This window comes from Mastacembelus armatus, chromosome 22, assembly GCF_900324485.2.
Source record: "Mastacembelus armatus chromosome 22, fMasArm1.2, whole genome shotgun sequence".
Classification (NCBI taxonomy): domain Eukaryota; kingdom Metazoa; phylum Chordata; class Actinopteri; order Synbranchiformes; family Mastacembelidae; genus Mastacembelus; species Mastacembelus armatus.
The window spans coordinates 3860813-3880250 of NC_046654.1; the positions used below are offsets into that span (position 1 = coordinate 3860813).

Below are 19438 nucleotides of genomic sequence, written 5' to 3' on the forward strand. Positions count from 1 at the left end.
AAACACCTGCAGGTCAAGGCGAGCAACACTGCTTGCAGTGCCATCCTACTGCACCATTACATCATGAGCTTATATTACAGTTGCTTAATGCACAACACAAGTATCTCAACAACATGGAAACCAAGCTAAAAAGTCCTGTTTGACAACAACACAGCTTTCTCATCACAGTCCTTCACTTAAACCATCAATGCCCCTTTGAGCTCCAACCACATCAGGACATGTAAACATATAAAAAGATATAGACGAACACAGAACGAACATACGAAGGGAACACAATGTGTGATCTCATGGAAGAGCAAGGCAAGACGTTGACGGTAAAACGTAATCGGCAATTAGTTGTGGTTTTCAGTTAGCAGTCAGTACTACACTGTCATGAGTTTACAAGTCTGAGCAGAAGGAGTGAGGAAAGGGGGAGGGTCAGAAAACAGAAAATAAACCTGGTGATGAGGGGGAGACGCCAAGATGATGCAAGAAAAGGGAAAGAGAGGGACAGTCAAGAAGGAACTGATACGGGCCAGTCCTGCTGACCAAAGACAATAAAATCCAAAGGTTTCCTGTACTAGAAGCTTCAGCTCGACTTGTGCGAATGCAGTTGCACTTCTTAGGAAAAGGGAGGGAAATTTGACATGTAAGCAGCTGCAGATGATCTCTGCTCTGCAAGCATGAAACATCTTTGCCCTAAGACCAAATAAAAAAACAAATAAAGAGGTTGGCAGCAACACACACAAGTGTGTGTGTGTGTGTGTGTGTTCTCGTCCCAGGACTGGTATGTAACTCAAAGGGAACATCTGTACAGTATAAGTTCTTAGTATAGTTGTTGACACTGAAATGTAAGAAACACCAAAGAACAGATCAAGTTACTGTGAAAACTGGCCAGAATTGAACTTCTTCAAACATAATGTGGGAAAAAGTTTTTATGGGGAACTTGATGGATGTCTTAATCAGCCTGTAGACACGTCCACAGCCAAAGAGGATGAGAAGAGTATTTTTAACACTGGCAGATGTAATAATGCAGTAATAATAACCAAGAGAACAAGAAATCTTTTTAATTAATCCGATTTCCAGGAGCAGCTACTGTGAATTAAATGGGGAGATTTTCCTGAATAAGGCATGATAAGAACACTAACAGTATATATAGTGGGTTTTTTTTTGGCAGCTTGAAACAACCCTGTGTTAGTAAAGTCTGCATGCAGATGAATCCAGTGCTCTGTATCTCACACAAATGAGTCTCTTGGTGTGTGTGTGTGTGTGTGTGTGTGTGTGTGTGTGTGTGTATGAGTGTGTTACCTTTCGTAAAGCTTGCACGAAGAGGCCTCTCCATTTGTGACTGTTCTCGTCACTAGAAAAGTCGTATATCTGCTGGGGCTGCATCGCTGTAGCGGCTCCTGGCATCGCCGTGATCCGGGCTGAACTGTCAGCATCGGCCCCGGGTAGATAGTCCTTGTGGGTGGGTCAGTCCAGGGCAGGCACGGCGGAAAAAGTTAAACTTGCTCGCTTGCAAATGTGACGAGTATCACTAAACCACGCTGTGGGTCTGGGTCGACCCGGGCTAAAAGGCGAAAAATCAGCTAGAAAACAAAACAAGCACATGTAGCTAGAAAGTTAACTCGCTAGCTTGGTGGCTAGTTAGCCTGCCGCTGCTGTAAACACGGCTAACCCGAAAGCTAACGGCTAATAACAATGCTGCTAAGTGTTATACTTGCTCCCTGTCGTTTACTAAAGTCTTATAACAGGCACAGTAAATACAGTGTTAAGTCACAACACGGGAGCTCAGCTTGTCGTCAGCTAACCACAGCTCCAAGTTGCGTTTGGTTATTTGCTGCCTAAACACCTGTAACGTTAGCAGGCTAGCGTTAGCCGACGAGCTAACCAGTGCTACGGGGCTGCTGCTGGCCTCGGTGCGCTCTGAGTTTTATGTTGTGGCACACGACCCGTTCAGCTCCAAACAAGGCACACTTTCTCCGGCGCTGTTTGCTTCACATTTAGTCATCTTCTCCCGCGACGATCGCACTCGCTACATCCAGCGGAAACCCCCCAAACGGCGACCGGTCCGGGGCATATCTGTGAGCAGAGCAGTCGAGGTGTTTTTGGTTTGTGAAGTCGAGGATGTTCGTACCAACTCCGCTGTTCCGTGCGCCGCGCGTCCGCTGTCATGCGCGCACGCTGCGTAATTTCACATTTTATTGGACAGAGGAAACGAGGCTGGACTTCTGTCTGGTTACAACGAAGAATCACAGACACGTGATTAATGCTAAAAACATCTTCAGTTATGTGGTAGTTGACACAAAATCAGCTTTTACTCGTTGACTTCCCTGTTTCTGTGGTGAAGTGTCCAAACATTATTACATGCATTTTATTAGACAAATTGATTTACGCACAAATTGTTTAAATAATAATCATTTAATATATTTGTACTGACAGTACAAAACTTTAAAATGAACTGGTTTACTAATTTACGCACATTTTGTTCTTACATTGGAGCTCATAGTATGTTTGTTGCTGAGATTCTGCCTCCCTGTGGACAAATTGTATAAGTACTTAATTTAGAAAGCTAAAATAAAAAATAAGAAAAAAAGTCTAAAGTATTATCTGTTGTTTAAAGAACACATTCAAACACAATAGTTTTTTCTTGTTTATTATGTCCCCTCATATGTGAATTTGTACCAAAGATCCTTCTTTAGCTTTTAATATTAAAAAAAAAAACACCCCTGACTGACATAACAAAGAATAGGCAGCCTATATTTAAAACTCACATTTTTAAAATCCCCCAAAAAATAAATGTTAAATTTTAAATAACAGCAATCAAATATGAGATTTTCTTTGTAGGAACATTATGTGGCCAGTTTTAGCAAACTCCAGCTGAAATACATGAGATCTCAAAGTCTAAAAACCAGTTTTTATTCTCAGTTCGTCTTAATGTGCACTACCAGTCAAAGGTTTGGACACACTTTACCATTGAAATGAATGAGAAAGTGCGTCCAAACCTTTGACTGGTACTGTAAATACAACACACAAGACAAGAATATTTAGTCTTGGCAGAATTTCAGATTCATTTTAATATCAAAATTATTTTGGCAGATAAATCTGTCCAGTGCATAAAACTGTGAAATCAAGTAAGCAGAGACCAGCTTCCTCTGTAAACTGTTTATTCTGTAGGTATAAATGTGCGTTACATGAAGAGTTTCTTTCCAAAAGGAGGCCCATCATTAAAAAAATGACACCCATCTACTTGTATGGCTTTTGGTAAAAATTAAGGATACTTATAAAAATCTCATCTTTAACTTGTTTATTTATTTAGTTTACCAAAAAACCTCCCCAAATGGAAAAAACTGCATTTTGTATATAAAATATTCAAACACAGACAAACCACTCTCAGATATACGGTGGCTGAGAAAAAAACATAATGCAGTAAAAGAAGAAATTTCATATCAAAATTAAATTCTTAAAAATCCCTCAGCTAAAATGTTAACTTTACATTCAATTTAACATGGCTGTGTGTTTCAAACTGATGGTAAAGTTAATGAAGCTAAAGGCGAATATGATTAATAGTGAATATGATTAACATATTCACTAAGAGAAATGATTTGTTTTAGACAGAAAAACATTTTTGGGAGTAAATAAAATAATATTCACCTCTAATAAAAAAGAACAGTCTGAAAAATGCAATTAACCGAAGGTTATGTGACTTGCTCCCTTTGAATTAAGGCTTGACCTTTAAGGAAATGTCTCATTGGTGACACTGATACTGAGGTAGTGACAGCTTGACACAACACTGTAGTGACGACCCTAAGCTGGACTGTTCTTCTCTTTTCCCTTCACCATGCTCCTCTACAGCGAGAAACGACTCTCCACCTCGTCTGCGATCATCTCAGCGATTGCGAGGGAGGAGGTGGCTGCTGGTGAGGGGGCGTTACGCACATGAAGCACCCGACTGCCCACCTCCCCAACCCCGCCATCGAAAACAAAGTCATCCACAAGGTTTCCGTTCCGGTCAAGAGCCTGAGCCCGAACTCCTGTTGGACCCCTGGGGACAATGACATGGTAAAAAAAAACTTGAGATAGTATTTTAGTTAACTACATAAAACACTTGATCTCCAGAGTTATTTGCACCTAGTAAACTGCTAAGTATTTCTATAAACCAGGGGATCCACTGCCATTGAGATAGAATAAGGGGTAAAGCAAACAAAACATCAAAAAAAGACAGACTTGATTTGCTGGACTTGAAACATTATTTGATGGTGATTGCAAGCACAACCGAACTTGAAAAAGCAAATATGTATATTTCTAGAAAATACATTCATGTTTAAATCTTGTGTAACTTGTCTACCTGATCACATCACTCGGTGAGATTTCAGGGATGTATTTCTGCAGGTTTTTAACCTGAGCCCTGATATTAAGCCCTCTGTACATTTCTCCAATCCCATAGCTTAGGTTCCTCATCACCAGCTTCTGTAGGCCCCTGTAAGCAGCATAAAAGAAAATATTTATACAACTACACAGTAACTGGATGATTTCAGAATCAGTGTTAATGCTACTGTAAAGTGGAGCCATCAAGACAAAGTCTTTCTTCATGGTTTAATAATCATCACAATCTTCATGTACAATGAACTTTTCAAAATAGCCCCAGAAAACTACATAAACCAGAAAATCACAGATAAGGTGTGATGTCGTACCTGAAAGACAATGCATCTGCAAAGTCTCGGATGTTAAAGTCTAACATTTTGTAACCCTCTCTTTTGAAGGCCAGGACTGCATTGGGGCCGAGCCAAATATTTCCATCCATCCGTGGGGTGAAGTGGACTCCGAGGAAGGGAAAACGAGGGTCAGGGACCTATAGGAATAGAAAGTCTGCATTACTTGGATCTATTAATTTTTAGAGAAGGGTCACTGACTTTCAACATACAAGAGTAGAGCTGCTGTTTGCTCAGTTGCATCAATGAGCTTGTAAAATCTAACAATGATCCATGTCAATGGATGTAAACATCCTCAGTTCCTAGCTACACCCACCTGTAATGATGATGATGATGATGAAGTAAAACCTACAACCTGAAACTGCAAATCTGCTTCTGCTGTTTTTGAAGTAATTCCACTTATACAAGAATAGTTAATACTCAATACTCAAAACTCACCAGCTATGAAATTCTTTTTGCTTCAGTCGACAATTCCACAGATTTGGATTTACTGGCCTCTTGAACTTTCACTCAGGAAAATATTTAATTTTCAAATATTCAACCAAATGACCAAGGACAGCTGAAAACGCCATGAACGGCAACACATTTAGCCTAAATTAGAAACTTATGAATTGTGTGGATTACACAGTGTAAAGAGCAGGGCAACTGGTGCTTTAGCAGACTTACAGGGTAGATATTTCCTTTGACCAAGTAGTGTTTCTCTGGCTTCAGGACCAAATAATCTCCTCTAAAGGGGACGATACGTGGCTCTGGACTGCACCCAGATATCTGTGACAGGCGGTCTGAGTACAGGCCCCCACAAGTCAGCGCATAACGGCAGCGCACCTCATTACCCTATGAAAACAATACAATGTCAGCAATGCACAGTCTATCTGCTTTTATCTGTACAGTATGAGCTTTACCTTTTTATCTGTAATTGCGATTGGATATTTCATTCCTATAAACAGACATGAAAAAAGACACATTTTTTACTATGGGTAACTATGAATGTGTGTTGACACACTGATGTACAGGATGTGTTTTTTGTTTCTACCTTCAGTGCTCCCAGCTGGGCTCTCCCTCACCGTGGAAATGTTACTGACTTCATACTCAGTTACCACTTTGCCACCTGTCTCCACAAAGTCTGCGCCGTACCTGAGAGCCACCATCCTCCAGTCCACAATGCCGGTATAGGGAGAATCCAAAGCCATTATCCCCTGAAAAGATGGTGTACTGTAAACCTTCACTGCTGTCTTCTCTATTGTGCAGATGACAAGTCTTAAAATGTTTTACCCTGCAGTACGGCTCTCGCTCACGGATTCCCTTGGAATCAACGATACTGAGGTCACGCACATTGTTCTTCAGGCCGCGCTCGTGCAGAGCTTTGAGTCTTGGTATCTCCTCCTGCTCCACAGCCACAATAAGCTGCCAATGCAGAAATACATGTGATCAGTACTGATACACACAGTGCAACCATCCATATGACATCTAGTTTTACATCTCAATACACTTTGGAAACTGACCAAATGTCTTTATGTTTAGACATGTGAGAACTTTGGTTTCTTTTAATAAATGCTTCTTAAAGAACATCCTGATCTTTCAAATTCGGTGTAGAAAAGACTATTTTTGCTACAGCAGAAAACAGGCCCAAGTATGGCTCTGCAATATGAGCCTGACACTTCCACGGTCAGGAACTTAATTTAAACTAACAATGAATATTTACCACAAAATATTCCAATTTAAAAATAAGTTTGCACTTGCGGTTTTGTCAATGCGGTTTTCAACAATCAGATTTTGTTTGGGAGTCACTTATCTGAATAGAGGCAGCAAACTGACAATGCCTCATTGTATTCTAAACATTCAAAAGTCTCAGGACTAATATAACATGGATATGTCTTGATCCCAACACCTGTGCACCTCTTGCACATCGTCCAAAGTAAACCTGCTGTTTTATGTTTTAGCAGGTTAGAACAGACCTTTCCACATCTCTTGTAAGGAAGTCCTTTCTTCTCACAGTACTCGTAGGCTAAAGTGGCTCCTCGCACACACAGACGGGCCTTCAGAGACCCCGGCGTGTAGTAGATCCCACTGTGAATGACTCCACTGTTGTGCCCACTCTGGTGTACAGCTGGTGAAGAAGAAACAGGAGGAGGTTTTATTAACTCTTCAAATATACAAGTTTTCCACTTGAAAGGAAACATGTTTGCTGGAAATACATTTATTTCCTTTATCGTAGAGTGAGATGAGCAGTTTGATACAGCTGTCATGCCTACACACAAATTAGATTTCTTTAATTCATATTTTAAAATACTTCCAAATGACACAGTTTCCTTAGTTTTGTCTTAGGCCTCCAGATCATTGTTTGAAGTGAAACAATAACTATATGGTCAAACAGGATGTTACACATGACAATAACAGGACTGTGATTGGAGTAATGTCACCTAATAACACTGAATTCTAGGTGTAACTTAGCACCTAGACCTGGAGCACTGAGCCAACACAGCAAAATACTCACAGTGTAAATGGATTTAATCATTGTGACACACAGAACATGTTGTTCTTCATTAGGATCACTTCTTCTTTCATCACCACGCCCACATTCAAACCTCCACCTACCGAGCTCTTTTTCTTTCTCCAGCAGGACGAAGCTGAGAGACGGGTGTCGCAGGATGAGCTCCCGGGCTGTGGCCAAGCCCACGATGCCAGCACCCACCACGGCCACATCGTATGTGCTGAAAGACAGAGAGGGGGTGAGCGTTCAGGCAGGATGAATTTAAGATGGTTATTCATAGACAACTGGTTTTACAGGTTCCAAAAGGCTGAAAGCAGAGCAGAACATTTAGGTCAGTGGTTCAACGTCCAACTTTAGCAACCAACGGACCTTTGAAACTGATAAATAGGAAAATCTATGACACAGGTGTTGTAGTTAACAGGCTGTTGGTAACTACAAGAAATGCCAGAATAAATCCATTTAAAGACCTAAGACTGACTCTATCTAACAGCCCGGGGCAACTCAAACACATCCAACCTGATCACAACCCACTGCTGAACTTCAAATAATGCAGCGTTTACAAAGAGACACAGAACACAATGTTTAAGTCTCAGAGACTGTTTTTAATGTGATTTTAATGTGTTTTCTAGAAAGAAACTTTGAAGACAAAGCATTTAGATAAGTAAAGTAAGACAGAGCTGCCACAACGTATAAAACCTCATACAGCTGTTCTTGTTTAAACTTAAAGAACATTTAATCTGCTTGGTTTTAGAAGTTACCTAATTGTGTATAAATCAATATAACAATAATTAGAACTTCTGTATTTCACAGGTTCCTAAGAGCAGGTCGTCAATGACTGAAATTAAGTCAGACTACAAAGTTAAAAGGTTCTGCAGAGGTGGATGGAGCAGTCCTGCCACAGTGCGAGTAAACAGTCGGGGAGCTGTGCAGATCAGGTTACGCAATCTGGTTCTTGGCGTCCACGGTCTTTGGCAGCAGCTTGGATCAATTAAAAGTGAAGATTCGAGCAGGCACCCGCTTGTTTGTCAGGGAGTGAAGTTAAAGCATGAATTCAAAACATCAGTCCTCATAAACCAGACGACAGCAGCCCGCTCCCACCCTACCTGTGCAGGTATCTGCTGGTAACGTCCGTCAGCAGTTTCGGCTGCGCTGCGCCAACAACTTTAAAAGACGCAGCGCAAAGTGTCCGGATCATCGTCACAGCGTCTTAAAAGCAGCTCAGACTCGCTTTTTCATCATACAACGGACAGACAAGAGTCCCTAAGCTGGCTCGGCAGCGCCCACCCAGCCTATCGGCCCTGGACGTCGAGGAGAAGCCACACCCGCGCAACGCTTGTACGTCACCGCGTCCAGCCAATCGGGAGGCACGTCTTTTATTGCGTTCTGAGGTCAAAGTGCGTCCCCGTTGTAAACAATCGGGTTTGTTGGAGGGCAGGAGGGACTTAATTCTCAGTGTCTCCTGTGTCGCAGTTTGTTTAGTTTGTTCAGCGGGTTTGAATTTTTCCAGCAACAGTGTTATTTGTTTGTTTGTTTGTTCTCTGCTCTCAGCTCAGAGACATGAGGCTCTTATCGAAGGCAGTGCAGGGGGCTGTGAGCCAGAAGGACTGGACCTGCAGACACTTCTGGGGTTGGCTCAATGCGGTTTTCAACAAGTGAGACGTGCCCATTAACTACACACGTGTGATACCTGCACACTAATATTAGCAGTCTACAAACAGACAAAGGAAAATGGTCTAGAAACCACACACACATTAGTTAGTTACACATGTGTTCCTCATCTTAGGTGATGTGTTTTGTGTTGGCATCGTTTTAGAGATGTTACTCATCGACTGGGCAAAGGTTTTAGGCAGGATAGACTCTTATCACACACCATCAGGGATCTGATCGATCCCAGATTCATAGTGCAGCCCACTGCGCATAAAGAACCCATTACAGTTCTTGAAGAACTATTTTCAGGGGCGAGAAGAGCCTACAGCAGGTGGTTTTGACCCCCACAGAGACCAGCATTGGGCAGTGTGGGGTCAGTCTGGGATCACACAAAGAGACAGAAACACTGGGGGCTTCTCCAAGGTGCTGCAAAGCACCAGGAGAAACTGTGTCAGGTCAAACCAGAGAGAACTGCTGCTGGTTTAAGGGCAAAGGGCAGAGCTGCAAATACTGATTAGATTGGGGTTGGTTCCCTTTACTGCACTTTGGATGAAGTTACCTGATAAATGACAAACTATTTATGTCATTTATGTTAAAAGCATCTCCTGTGTGTTTTTAGTGCCTAAACCTTTGCACAGGACTGTATTAATTGGACTGCAGATGTGTTTCTATTAATGTGTCCACCTCATGTGAGTGTTCAATGTTTAGTTTTTGCTGTTTCACAGATGTTTCTTGTTCAGTGGTAATTTTGGAGGATGTTGTTTGGTGCTGTTGCACTGATGTTTTCACTCTGCTCTTTATTTGAGCTAGCTCATTATTTATTGCACAATTATTTTTATAAAAAATAAGTATTTGTTTATTTAGTTCAGTGACCAACATGGTTGTAAAGTTTGTATTTTTACTTAGTAAATAACCAAACAAATATAAGTGGGTGGTTTGTTTAAGTTCCAGTAGCTGGTCTATTTAACAGGGTTGTTTTTTTTTGTAACCCTCTTGACTCCTGGCTTCTCAGCACCAGCCGAATGTGATGTACTTTGAATGTTTGTTGATCTTCACTCAGGGTGGACTATGAGAGGATCAAAGCTGTAGGTCCAGACCGGGCGGCAGCAGAGTGGCTGCTGAGATGTGGTGCCAAAGTGAGGTTCCAAGGTTTCGATCGCTGGCATCATGACTACAACGGACTGCCAACTGGGCCTCTGGACAGATACAAGATCCAGGCGATTGACGCTACCGAATCCTGCATCATGCAGAGAGGGTTTGACCACCTGGGTCAGTGTTACAGTGTGGAGAATATTATGTTCTTGTCCTTGTGACTTGTCCCAGTGTCATTACCATTTGCTTCCATATGGTCATGTACAAACACAGTGAGGCTGTAGCAGTCATTAGCCAGCAGCTGATTAAAGCCAGGTTCAGAAAGTTGCAGTAACAGTTAACATGAGCTTGACCTCAGTGTTGAGCTGAAAGTGATTCCACTCTGTTTTAACAAGAAAGGAAAGGTGAGGGTGAAAGTGCACCTCTCAGACTGATTATCCCAAAGTGACGCAAGTGACCGGGATGTTTTACACTGAGCAAGCACAGATACACACTGTCCCTGACCTTGGTGGCTGCAGAGCTCAAAAAGTTTTCTGGGAGCCAGAGTCCACACATTTATTTTGGTGTAAAGTCCTTCTCTGCTCCTTTCATTTAAATAGTGGAGTATATACTGATGCTGGGTTTGTTTTTTTTTTAGATGGTTTGAAATATGTGGAGGAAATCAAGTTCAACAAGTGCATCTACATTGAAGACACCTGTCTGGAGAGGCTGAGCTCACTGAAGAATCTGCAGGAGAGTTTGTACATGATGGAGGTGGTGTCATGTGGAAATGTGACCGATAAGGGCGTCATCTCACTGCACAAGCTGAGGTGAGTGCACTGTCCTTTTATATCTGTTCATTTAATGTGTAACCTTTGTAGTAATCAAGTATAAATTACACACAGGAATCTGGAGTATCTGTTTCTCAGTGATCTGCCGGGAATCAAAGACAGACAGACGACAGTTGACAGACTCCAGACAGCACTCCCACGGCTGGACATAGCGCTGGACCTGGACTGACTGAGAAACAACTCGTTGTTTAAGAGAGCTTGTTGTAATTCAAATGCATGGACACCATTCAAAGATTTTCAAAGTAAGATGTTACAGACTGGAGGTGCTGGTCTTTAATCGTAACACTATGCATACCTAACAGGTCTGGGAAATGTTAATGGGAAATATTGAAGTGTATGTTACATGTGACAGAAACAGTCCAGCAAAGAGAAATAGTAAAGCACTTTATATTGTCGACGTCTGTTTTCTTTGATAGAATAGTAGTTTATTTTATGCTCAACATCCAAGAGTTTAAAGAAAATGCTGAGGGTTTCAAGGATTGAAGAGAGTTTCAGATTCTTTCTTTTTACATTAATTTGGCATTTGTATAATATCTGAGGATGGAGAGATGGATGAAAACATCCTTAGCACCAGAGGTCAGAGATAAAGTACAATGTGTGTACAATGTAAAGGAGGGTTAAATGAATGTTTACAACTGTATTCACTCCTGACATCAATAAATATTATTTTCAGAATGCGCACGAGTCATTTTTTGTCAAAGTTCATGTCCTACATTATAACTGACTTCATCGATTAAACAACGCAAAATTTTCTACCAAAACATGTCACTCTGTCACTCACAGAGTCCTTCATTATATAAAAATACATTTGGCAAACCAGGTAAAGGCAGTACATCGTAATTTTACCTTCAGTCTATTCAGTAACTACACACAGAGCAACACGTCGCTCTTTGTCTTTACACATCTGTACAAAACACAACAACATCAGCTTGAAATGTAGGCAACATACATAAACCAACGTGTTTTATCAACACATTGGGAAATAGTGCATAGACTGACAACAGTATCAAGAGATACTCAACACGACCTGTGTGGAAAATCAACATTGTAAAAAGTGGGTATCTGCTTTAAAAAAACCAAGCTACTACCAGAATCTGCTTCATTTCCTGAGATTTTCAGAAAACGTGTGTTCAGAGTTAAATTCAGGCTCAGTGTGATTAGATGTTTGGTAGGTGGTAGTTGAACTTGCGCAGGTTGTTGTAGTACTTCTTATTGTCCAGAGATGGAAAGATGCTGCTGCCGGTCAGCTGCGGTAAATACTGTAGAATACAAATATAAAGATTCAGGCACAAGTCTGAGAGGAGTTCGTTATGACTGCGTTATGACTGCATGGATTCTTTTAACTTCGTATTGTTGATGTGCTTTGTGCAGAAGGCTGCTCTTACCCCAGTAGGAAGGTGTTTGCGAGGCAAACGTATCCTCTTGTTGCTGGAGCGTTCCTGCTCTCGGGACATGCTGTCGCTCTTTTCTCGCAGGTTGTCGAAATATGGAAGCTGGAGGAGCTGCTCACAGGTCAGCCGCTCGTACGGGTCCATCCTCAGACAACCCTACACCATCAAACCATCAGTGAGAGGAGACACAGTGTAGGTGTCTGTTTTACAATCACAATTAGCATTACAGTCATTCCCAGAACCTTTATGGTCTAAAACCACAGGTTTACCTTCATGAGACTCAGAGCTTGGTGTGAGAGGTTCGGATATTTCTGCTCCAAAGGTTCCTACACAAAGAAACAACAAACACAGGTCAAAATAAGAAATGACAGCATCCACTCATGATGAAATAAGATGGCGCTCAGATGCATCATGGGCAGTTTTTCCTTCGCACCATCTCTTGTGGCTCTGGGATGGAAACTCCACTGAAGAACTGATTGTTGCTGAAGACCTGCTGATGTCGAGGGATCAGATCTCCTGCAGAGTAGAAGACGAAGAGAGACTCAGATGTATTCCACTTCTGTCTCACACTGCTCTTACAAACATAAATCACACCGCCTTTAACATTTTAATCACAAGCGCTCACACTCAGATAATGTCCTCATCCTAATAAACCACTTTTTATTGACATATTTGCTGTATTAGTTAACGTGTAAAACAAAGATGGATCACATGCTGTGTGCTTTGTGATGACACATTAAAGTCAGGTCAGCTGACATTTTTACAGACTGGCCTTCCTGTTAACTTTTCCCATGTTTTTTTCTAAATCTGAGTTTTATTTGTTTGTTTTAGTTTGACATGTTCTCGCTTTGTTTAGAAAGATTCTCTACAAATAAAGTGTATTATTATACCGAGAGTCTTTCTGATCAGGTACAACTGGTCCATGTCGGACTTCCCGGGCCACAGAGGAATCCCTGACAGCAGCTCAGCGAACACGCAGCCGATCGCCCACACGTCCACCGGTGGGCCGTACTGAGTGTCTCCCACCAGCAGCTCAGGGGCCCGATACCAACGAGTGGCCACGTAGTCTGTGTAGTAGTCACAGGGCCCAGCTGAGGACACACACACAGCACAGGGACGATCAGGTCATAGTGACGTCTCACTGTTTTTATTCTGTAGCCTCTCTGTCATGTAAACAACTATAAAAAGACCTTTTGTACATGTTCTTCATTAACCTGCATCATTATCTGTTCAGTGAGACAATTCAAATGTTTGAAAATCACCCAAACATTTTCACTTTTGTGTAACTTTGAATGATGAATATGTTCAGTGACCTCCTAAGGATACAGAAAATGATCATGTATTTGTTTTTTATTGTTATTTTTATTTTTAGCCACTAAATAATTTGGTGACTCCTCCTGCATGTTAACTTCTTCCTGTGGGCTCTTGATTTACACATTTCTACTGACAAACTATCTCTAATTTTGTGGCAACAAAACCTCCAACACTAGTTATGTGCAGCTTCTTTCAGTAAAACCTTTGCAGCTGCATATGTGAAACAGTATTTCCACTACAAATACACCACCACTGAATAGAACATGTAGGTTCAGCCGTGTCCTGTAGGTGGCACTGTGAAATATGTAACAGCAACTGTTGATGAAACATTAAAAACTTACTGAGAATCCTGGCAAACCCAAAGTCGCAGAGTTTGATCACTTGGTGTTTGGTGATGAGAATGTTCTCCGGCTTGACGTCTCGGTGAATGCACTGCACGGACAGAAACAGATGTTACTGTGGGAGAAACGCTGCTTTCTGGACTTCATGCCTCCATGTTAAATAAAAGCACTTGCAGCTTTTGTTGTGTCTAGGCGACACATTAACTGCTGGCCAGCCAAGGGGAAGGAATTCTTGTTAAGAAAGAGCCATAAAACAGAAGGTTTGGTGGGAGCTGGAGCAGGGAGGAGGAGGAAACATTCAAAAACAGGTTGAACCGCAGGCCTGACACTTGGAGAATATACTGCACCCCCACACAAAGACACAGGTAAGAGTGGAAAGTGTAGTTTACACAGTGAGTCACTTACATTTTGTTTGTGACAGAAGTTGACAGCCTGTAGCGTCTGCCAGGTGATGCTTTTCACCAGGGACTCTGGAACGCTGCCGGACAGAAAGGAAACACTTTGAGTTTGAAGGTTCATACAAAGCTCACACTAAGAAACACCCCGAGCATAAAAACCACATCAGCTCAAGACACAGCTGATAATCCCCAGTGTGTGAAGGGGAACTGAGTGAGTTGTAGCCTCTTAAAGAAAGAGGAGCATTAGAGAGTAAAAAACTCAATGGCCCCTTCACATGAATTTATTTAATGTGTTCATCACTTCCATGTTGCAGCTGGTTAAGGTGGAGCTAATAACTAACGGTTTTATGATTATAACATTAATTGTTTTACTCATCTGATTCTGAAAAACAAAAACCTAAATATGTGGGAGTAAAAGTTTTAAGAAGCAGCTCAGGGATCTGGTTTCTGGTCTTAGTTTGGGGATCAGATGCTCTTCATGTCTTTGTTGATTCTCACTGTGACAATGTACAGACAAAATCTAACCTACTACAAAAGGAATGAACAGCTGTAGGACTAAATAGGTCTGGATCCACACATTTGGGTAAAAATCGGCCGGATCTAAAGCTAAAAAGATGAATCTAAAGAAAGAAGCACAGACTGGAGAAATAACCTTGTTCTTGGAAATCTCTCCTCTTCTTTCTGTCTGCTTTCTACTTTTCCTGTGTGCAGCTCTGGTTTTTCAGCTTCGCTGTTTCCATTGTGAGCCCCGACCCTCAGCACTGAGTCTTTGTTGGCTCAGGGACCATCATATATCCCTGTTACCAGGGAAATGGATAAATTGAGCCTTGTGACTGGCAATTAATAACAATCTCCGCCCCTTCTCTACACTTTGTTTTCTCTTCTTTTGAACCCAGAAGGCCTCAGGCCAGAACCGGAGGGGGAAACCAGACAGCGAAAACACTCCCTATAAAATGTGGCCCAACCTAAAGAGGCCCGACAGTGCTCTGCCTGCAAAGCATTCTGGGAGAGCATCACAGTAAACATACCACAGTGAGCGGGTCAGCCTCCTCGGAGACGAGCGTGGTGCCCATCGGAGCCGGACAAAGCAGAGTATGGTATGTATGTAATGTAGAGGTAATAGAAAGTACACAGAGCACTGTGTGTATCGAGAAACACCCAAACTCAGATTTATGTTCTGGGTTTTTCAGGGTGACAGTGTGTGTGTGTGTGTGTGTGTGTGTGTGTGTGTGTGTGTGTGTGTGTGTGTGTGTGTGTGTGTGTGTAGTAGCAGCCAGTTGTGTGTTCATTTCATAAAACAGAAAAAATAAAGTTCGTATTGTTTCGCCTGGTATGTTGTGTGTCTGTGTTTCACGTGTTTAACACTGTTACGACTTTGGAAACAGCAGCCGACAAAACAATCACACCAACCGTCCATTTAGCGGCTGTTGTTTCAGTCCTTAAAATGGACATTTCAATGTCTATGATTCCATGACAGCCTCAGAACAGCAACTAAATGAGACCATTCAGTCAACAATCTTTCTCAAACTTTGGATTATCACTCATGACAGTTCAGCCTGATAACCAGAATGAATCATCAGACAGAGACTCAGAGATGTGGAGCAGACTACAAACAAGTGACTTGCTCTCTGTTTATGTAAAGCCTGCTGGAGCTAATTTTCTCTCCCACTTCTTCACTTCAACATTTACTAGTGGTTTCAGAAAGTGAAAGCTAAAGTGAGTCAATGAGTGTGTGAACAGCAGAGCTTTAATGTTTAACTTGCTAATTACCTAAAACGAGAAAGTACAGTTGCTGTTCAGATGATTTTATTTACGGCCACAAGATCCAAATCTTCCTAATCCACAGATTATTTGACTGATTTGTTTAAAGTTCCTCCAGAAGCTAAATCCTTTTCAGAAGTTCATCTTCAGTGTTCCAGTCTATCTACAGTGCCTTCCTGCTTTATTTCTTTTTGCATATTTGTCACTCTTTAATGATTCAGATCATCAAACTCATTTTAATATTATTATTATTTCATATAATTATTATTAGATAAATAGAAAATGGTATTTCAAAGCCGCCCAAACCTGCCTGGCCCTGGGTGAAAAGGTTATTGCCCCTTAAACATAATAACCCTCGGCGGCAACGACGACAATCAAGCGTTTGTGATAACTGGCCATGAGTCTTTCACGTCGCTGTGGAGGAATTCTGGCCCAATTTTCAGCCACAGCCTGAAGTAGTTAAAGTCTGGTTTTGTAGGCACAGGTAAGGAAGTGATGCCTGATACCAGCCTGAAATGTTGAATCTGATTAAGCTGTTTGGCCATTTATGAGGCAGAATTTACAGCTTCCTCTATCAATGCAGCTTTAATGCTGCACTTCATGCTCAGACAGGTAAACAGTCACTCACCCTCTGGGATGGCGGTCCAGCTCGTTGAGGACTGTGTGGTCACAGTACTCGAACACGAGGTGAAGCTTTCGCTTACGTCGAAAAACCTCAATCAGGTTCACCAGGTTGGAGTGTTTCAGTTGCTGCAGACACACAAAGCAAAGAGCCCGGACATTAAATATCACACACTATCACGGAAATACAGTCAAATCCTCACAAACAGTGAAGTGTGTTTTTTAGAGACGGGCACAGCCTGTGGGCTGCTCGTATCAAACAGACAAACTGTTAACAGATGGTAATAAACATGCGTCGCCCCTGACAACGTGCCCCCATCCTGTCCTATTTATGAGCTCCTGGTGTCCAGCAGGACACTAACACTCCCACCTACTGCATGACTAATTAAACCACTAACAATTGTACCAGTGCATCTTCGATAATTATCATGCAACATACAAGAAAACAGTAAAAACTGGTTTGATCTTGGTTTTATTTCCAAAAGTGACAGTAAAACCCAAAAGCAGTGGGATACTTTCATGTTTTTGTTCATGTTTCTCAAAGCAAACAAAGAAAAAGACAGTTGCTGCTGTTTTTGTTGTTGATTTAAGGTCTCTGGGGGCCAGGTGACACACACAGCACCTAAAGATGAATTAATTAACTGTTGGAATATTTGTCTGGTGTCAGAGTCTAAGCTGCCAATTTACTGTTCAACAGCTAAAGAGACAAACACATGCAAAGGTGTTTATCTGGTGCCAAAGCAGTTTCAGTAGATGAACCTTATAAAGCTTCTCATTACTCACATTTTAATTAACCCGGAGCCTGCAGGGCTCTTCCTTCATTTAAATCCAAGTGTTCAAAGCTACAGAAATGCTTCCTGAGCCTCCTGCTGCTCTGCACAACAGGACTAGTATGTACAGGACTACTATCTACTAGGAGGTACTGTTATGTTGTAATTGCAAGACATAATTAAACTGCGTTTTTCCTGCTCTCTTTATCTGAAAGTATATTCCTGTAGTTTTTACAATGCTGTCTTACACTTTTTCAAAATTTAGTCTAATACTTTTGTAATTTTCTTTTATAAATGTAACTTAATCAACCAGAAACTGATATAATTAACTATAATTCTGTCTTTATCAGATTAGATCATATAATTACGACATATAATAAGACAAACTTTGAGGTACTATCATCATAACTGTGAGGATAACCACTTTAGCCAAGTTGCGCTGTTACCTTGAGCATCCTGATCTCCCTCAGTGCAATCTTTTTGATGACGGGGTCGTCCTCTGATTCCACAAACTTCTTGATGGCGACAATCTGCCCCGTGTCTTTGTTTCTGCACTTGAAGACGACGCCATAGGAGCCTTCTCCAATCTTTCCAATCTTCTCGTACTTCTCCATCCTCAGTGTGCTCCAGCTGTCATCGAATGTAAAAACTGTTTTCCAGGAGCGTCCGGGGAGGGAGGGCTGTCTGCGCAGCCTATTGGATAAAGGGGAGACAGGTGATCACAGCAGGGGTACAACAAGAGCAGTGAGGGTAAATCTACCACCTGCTGCTTCCATTAATAGGTCACAAAATCATATTCAAGCTAAAAATGGAGAACACGAAGGTCAGAGTCTCTTAGGTAGAACAGACTTCATCTATGTGGCTTTTCATGTTCTGATATCAGAATTTTTGATTTCCATCATTGCATCACTGACAATGAGTCATTATTAAAACCCACTGAAGTGTCATGCAAAACTATTTGAATAGCAATTTAAAGACTTTGCATGCATCTATTCATTTATAAATCCTATTAAAATACCTGCATCCAAGCTTAGATTGGTTTAACGTCCTGAACTTGGCGAAGTAAACGTTAAGGGAATCTCTTAAACTGTTTCCAAAACATAGACTTAATTGCTGAGAGGCAACATAACACAAGTTTCCAACAGTTGGACAGCATCACAAAAACATGTGCAACCCAAAGTGTATGAGGTCGTTTCCCTGAGGGGATATGGAGCAAAAACAAATAACACAGAGGGAGAGAGTGAACAGGCACGGCAGTAAAATCAAAGTGCTGCACTTACAAACAGCCAACAGGGCAGTTTTAAAGAAACGGCAAAAAGGACAAATAAAGTTTGATGCTCATATAAGATGAAAAAATTGTTATTTTAATCCAGTCTGAGTAAAGTTGCCTCATGAAACCAGTTGATCATAAAAGTACAAACATTTGAATTCATCTATGGGAAATATTTCAGTCACAACACTCCCTGTTTGTCATAAAAGGTAAGAATTAAACCTACTTTCAGAGAAAATGTCTTCAGAGATTTCAGTCAGAACCAGAGAGGAGCTGTTTCTTCCTCCAACACCGACAGGGAGGTGGACGATCACAACTCGTCTGTCCCCGCAGATCCAGAGTCTGCTGTTTAAAGGCGTCAGGGCGAGTCGAGCGCATCCCGCTCTGCTTTTCAAAATAAAACACAGTCAGCAGGGCAAGTCACTACACAGCATATAAGGTTTAACATTAGAAACCTAATTTTACCATAGAGATCTGTTTACATATCTTTGTATGAAATATGAAAATAAAGTTACTACAATTAACAGTGTATTCATGTAGCGTCCTAATCACATTTATGATCTTGGCCTTTTGAGTTAATTACTTCACATTATACTGAGGCATATTTACAAAAGCAAAACTATAGTAAGGCTTTTTTCCTTTCATTTTCAAAGTTTTATTTGACATATTTTACTTAGTGTTAAGTTTTTTTTTTTGCACGCCTGTTTTCAAATAGGAAACACTGTCACAGTTTTTGTCATGGCAGAACTGTAAAAAAGGCTCCAGTCCACAGCAAGACAGGTGGGTCTTAACTTAAAATACTATAACTGTATGGTAATATT

At 41.4% G+C, this 19438-nt stretch overlaps 4 protein-coding genes across 5 annotated transcripts in view; 1 reads left to right on the forward strand and 3 right to left on the reverse strand.

Moving 5' to 3' along the window:
• The window catches only part of sos2 (son of sevenless homolog 2 (Drosophila)), a 31626-nt gene extending 29458 nt beyond the window's left edge, over positions 1-2168 (reverse strand). Inside the window, exon 1 of the mRNA XM_026298931.2 lies at positions 1288-2168. Coding sequence (XP_026154716.1) covers positions 1288-1392 — 105 coding nt within the window. The 5' untranslated portion in view covers positions 1393-2168. The remainder of the gene's footprint in view (positions 1-1287) is intronic.
• A 961-nt stretch (positions 2169-3129) lies between these two features.
• On the reverse strand, positions 3130-8424 carry l2hgdh (L-2-hydroxyglutarate dehydrogenase). The gene is made up of 10 exons (XM_026299199.2): positions 8286-8424; positions 7287-7402; positions 6647-6798; positions 5964-6095; positions 5725-5887; positions 5594-5628; positions 5358-5525; positions 4674-4831; positions 4328-4459; positions 3130-4024 (listed from the first exon to the last, which is right to left on the reverse strand). The coding sequence occupies exons 1-10, from the start codon at positions 8375-8377 to the stop codon at positions 3829-3831; spliced, it is 1344 nt and encodes a 447-aa protein (XP_026154984.1). The 5' UTR covers positions 8378-8424; the 3' UTR covers positions 3130-3828.
• Positions 8425-8441: 17 nt separating this feature from the next.
• Positions 8442-11426, forward strand: dmac2l (distal membrane arm assembly component 2 like). Of its 2 annotated transcripts, none has more exons than XM_026299378.2 (5): positions 8442-8576; positions 8731-8834; positions 9890-10098; positions 10559-10730; positions 10806-11426. In XM_026299378.2, the coding sequence occupies exons 2-5, from the start codon at positions 8740-8742 to the stop codon at positions 10918-10920; spliced, it is 591 nt and encodes a 196-aa protein (XP_026155163.1). In that variant the 5' UTR covers positions 8442-8576; positions 8731-8739; the 3' UTR covers positions 10921-11426. The 2 variants fall into 2 exon arrangements, with proteins under 2 accessions (XP_026155163.1, XP_026155156.1); XM_026299371.1 differs by having other exon boundaries at positions 8568-8613; positions 8727-8834.
• Positions 11396-18980, reverse strand: cdkl1 (cyclin dependent kinase like 1 (CDC2 related kinase)). The gene is made up of 10 exons (XM_026299273.2): positions 18844-18980; positions 17794-18040; positions 16585-16706; positions 14203-14275; positions 13798-13888; positions 13033-13233; positions 12576-12658; positions 12412-12468; positions 12137-12298; positions 11396-12010 (listed from the first exon to the last, which is right to left on the reverse strand). The coding sequence occupies exons 2-10, from the start codon at positions 17959-17961 to the stop codon at positions 11909-11911; spliced, it is 1059 nt and encodes a 352-aa protein (XP_026155058.1). The 5' UTR covers positions 17962-18040; positions 18844-18980; the 3' UTR covers positions 11396-11908.
• Positions 18981-19438: the final 458 nt, after the last annotated feature.

Bases quoted from the DNA above. Each gene is read 5' to 3' on its own strand.
- l2hgdh (XM_026299199.2), bottom strand. From the start codon at position 8,377: ATGATCCGGACACTTTGCGCTGCGTCTTTTAAAGTTGTTGGCGCAGCG. The intron at 5,629-5,724 runs GTAGAAACAAAA...GTCTGTTTATAG, and splicing joins CCCAGCTGGGAGCACTGAAG to GAATGAAATATCCAATCGCA. The intron at 4,025-4,327 runs GTAGACAAGTTA...CATTGTCCCCAG, and splicing joins TCACCGAGTGATGTGATCAG to GGGTCCAACAGGAGTTCGGG.
- dmac2l (XM_026299378.2), top strand. From the start codon at position 8,740: ATGAGGCTCTTATCGAAGGCAGTGCAGGGGGCTGTGAGCCAGAAGGAC. The intron at 8,835-9,889 runs GTGAGACGTGCC...ATCTTCACTCAG, and splicing joins CTCAATGCGGTTTTCAACAA to GGTGGACTATGAGAGGATCA. The intron at 10,731-10,805 runs GTGAGTGCACTG...AATTACACACAG, and splicing joins ATCTCACTGCACAAGCTGAG to GAATCTGGAGTATCTGTTTC.
- cdkl1 (XM_026299273.2), bottom strand. From the start codon at position 17,961: ATGGAGAAGTACGAGAAGATTGGAAAGATTGGAGAAGGCTCCTATGGC. The intron at 13,234-13,797 runs GTAAGTTTTTAA...GTGTGTCCTCAG, and splicing joins TGGGTTTGCCAGGATTCTCA to CTGGGCCCTGTGACTACTAC. The intron at 12,299-12,411 runs GTAAACCTGTGG...TTGATGGTGTAG, and splicing joins AAGCTCTGAGTCTCATGAAG to GGTTGTCTGAGGATGGACCC.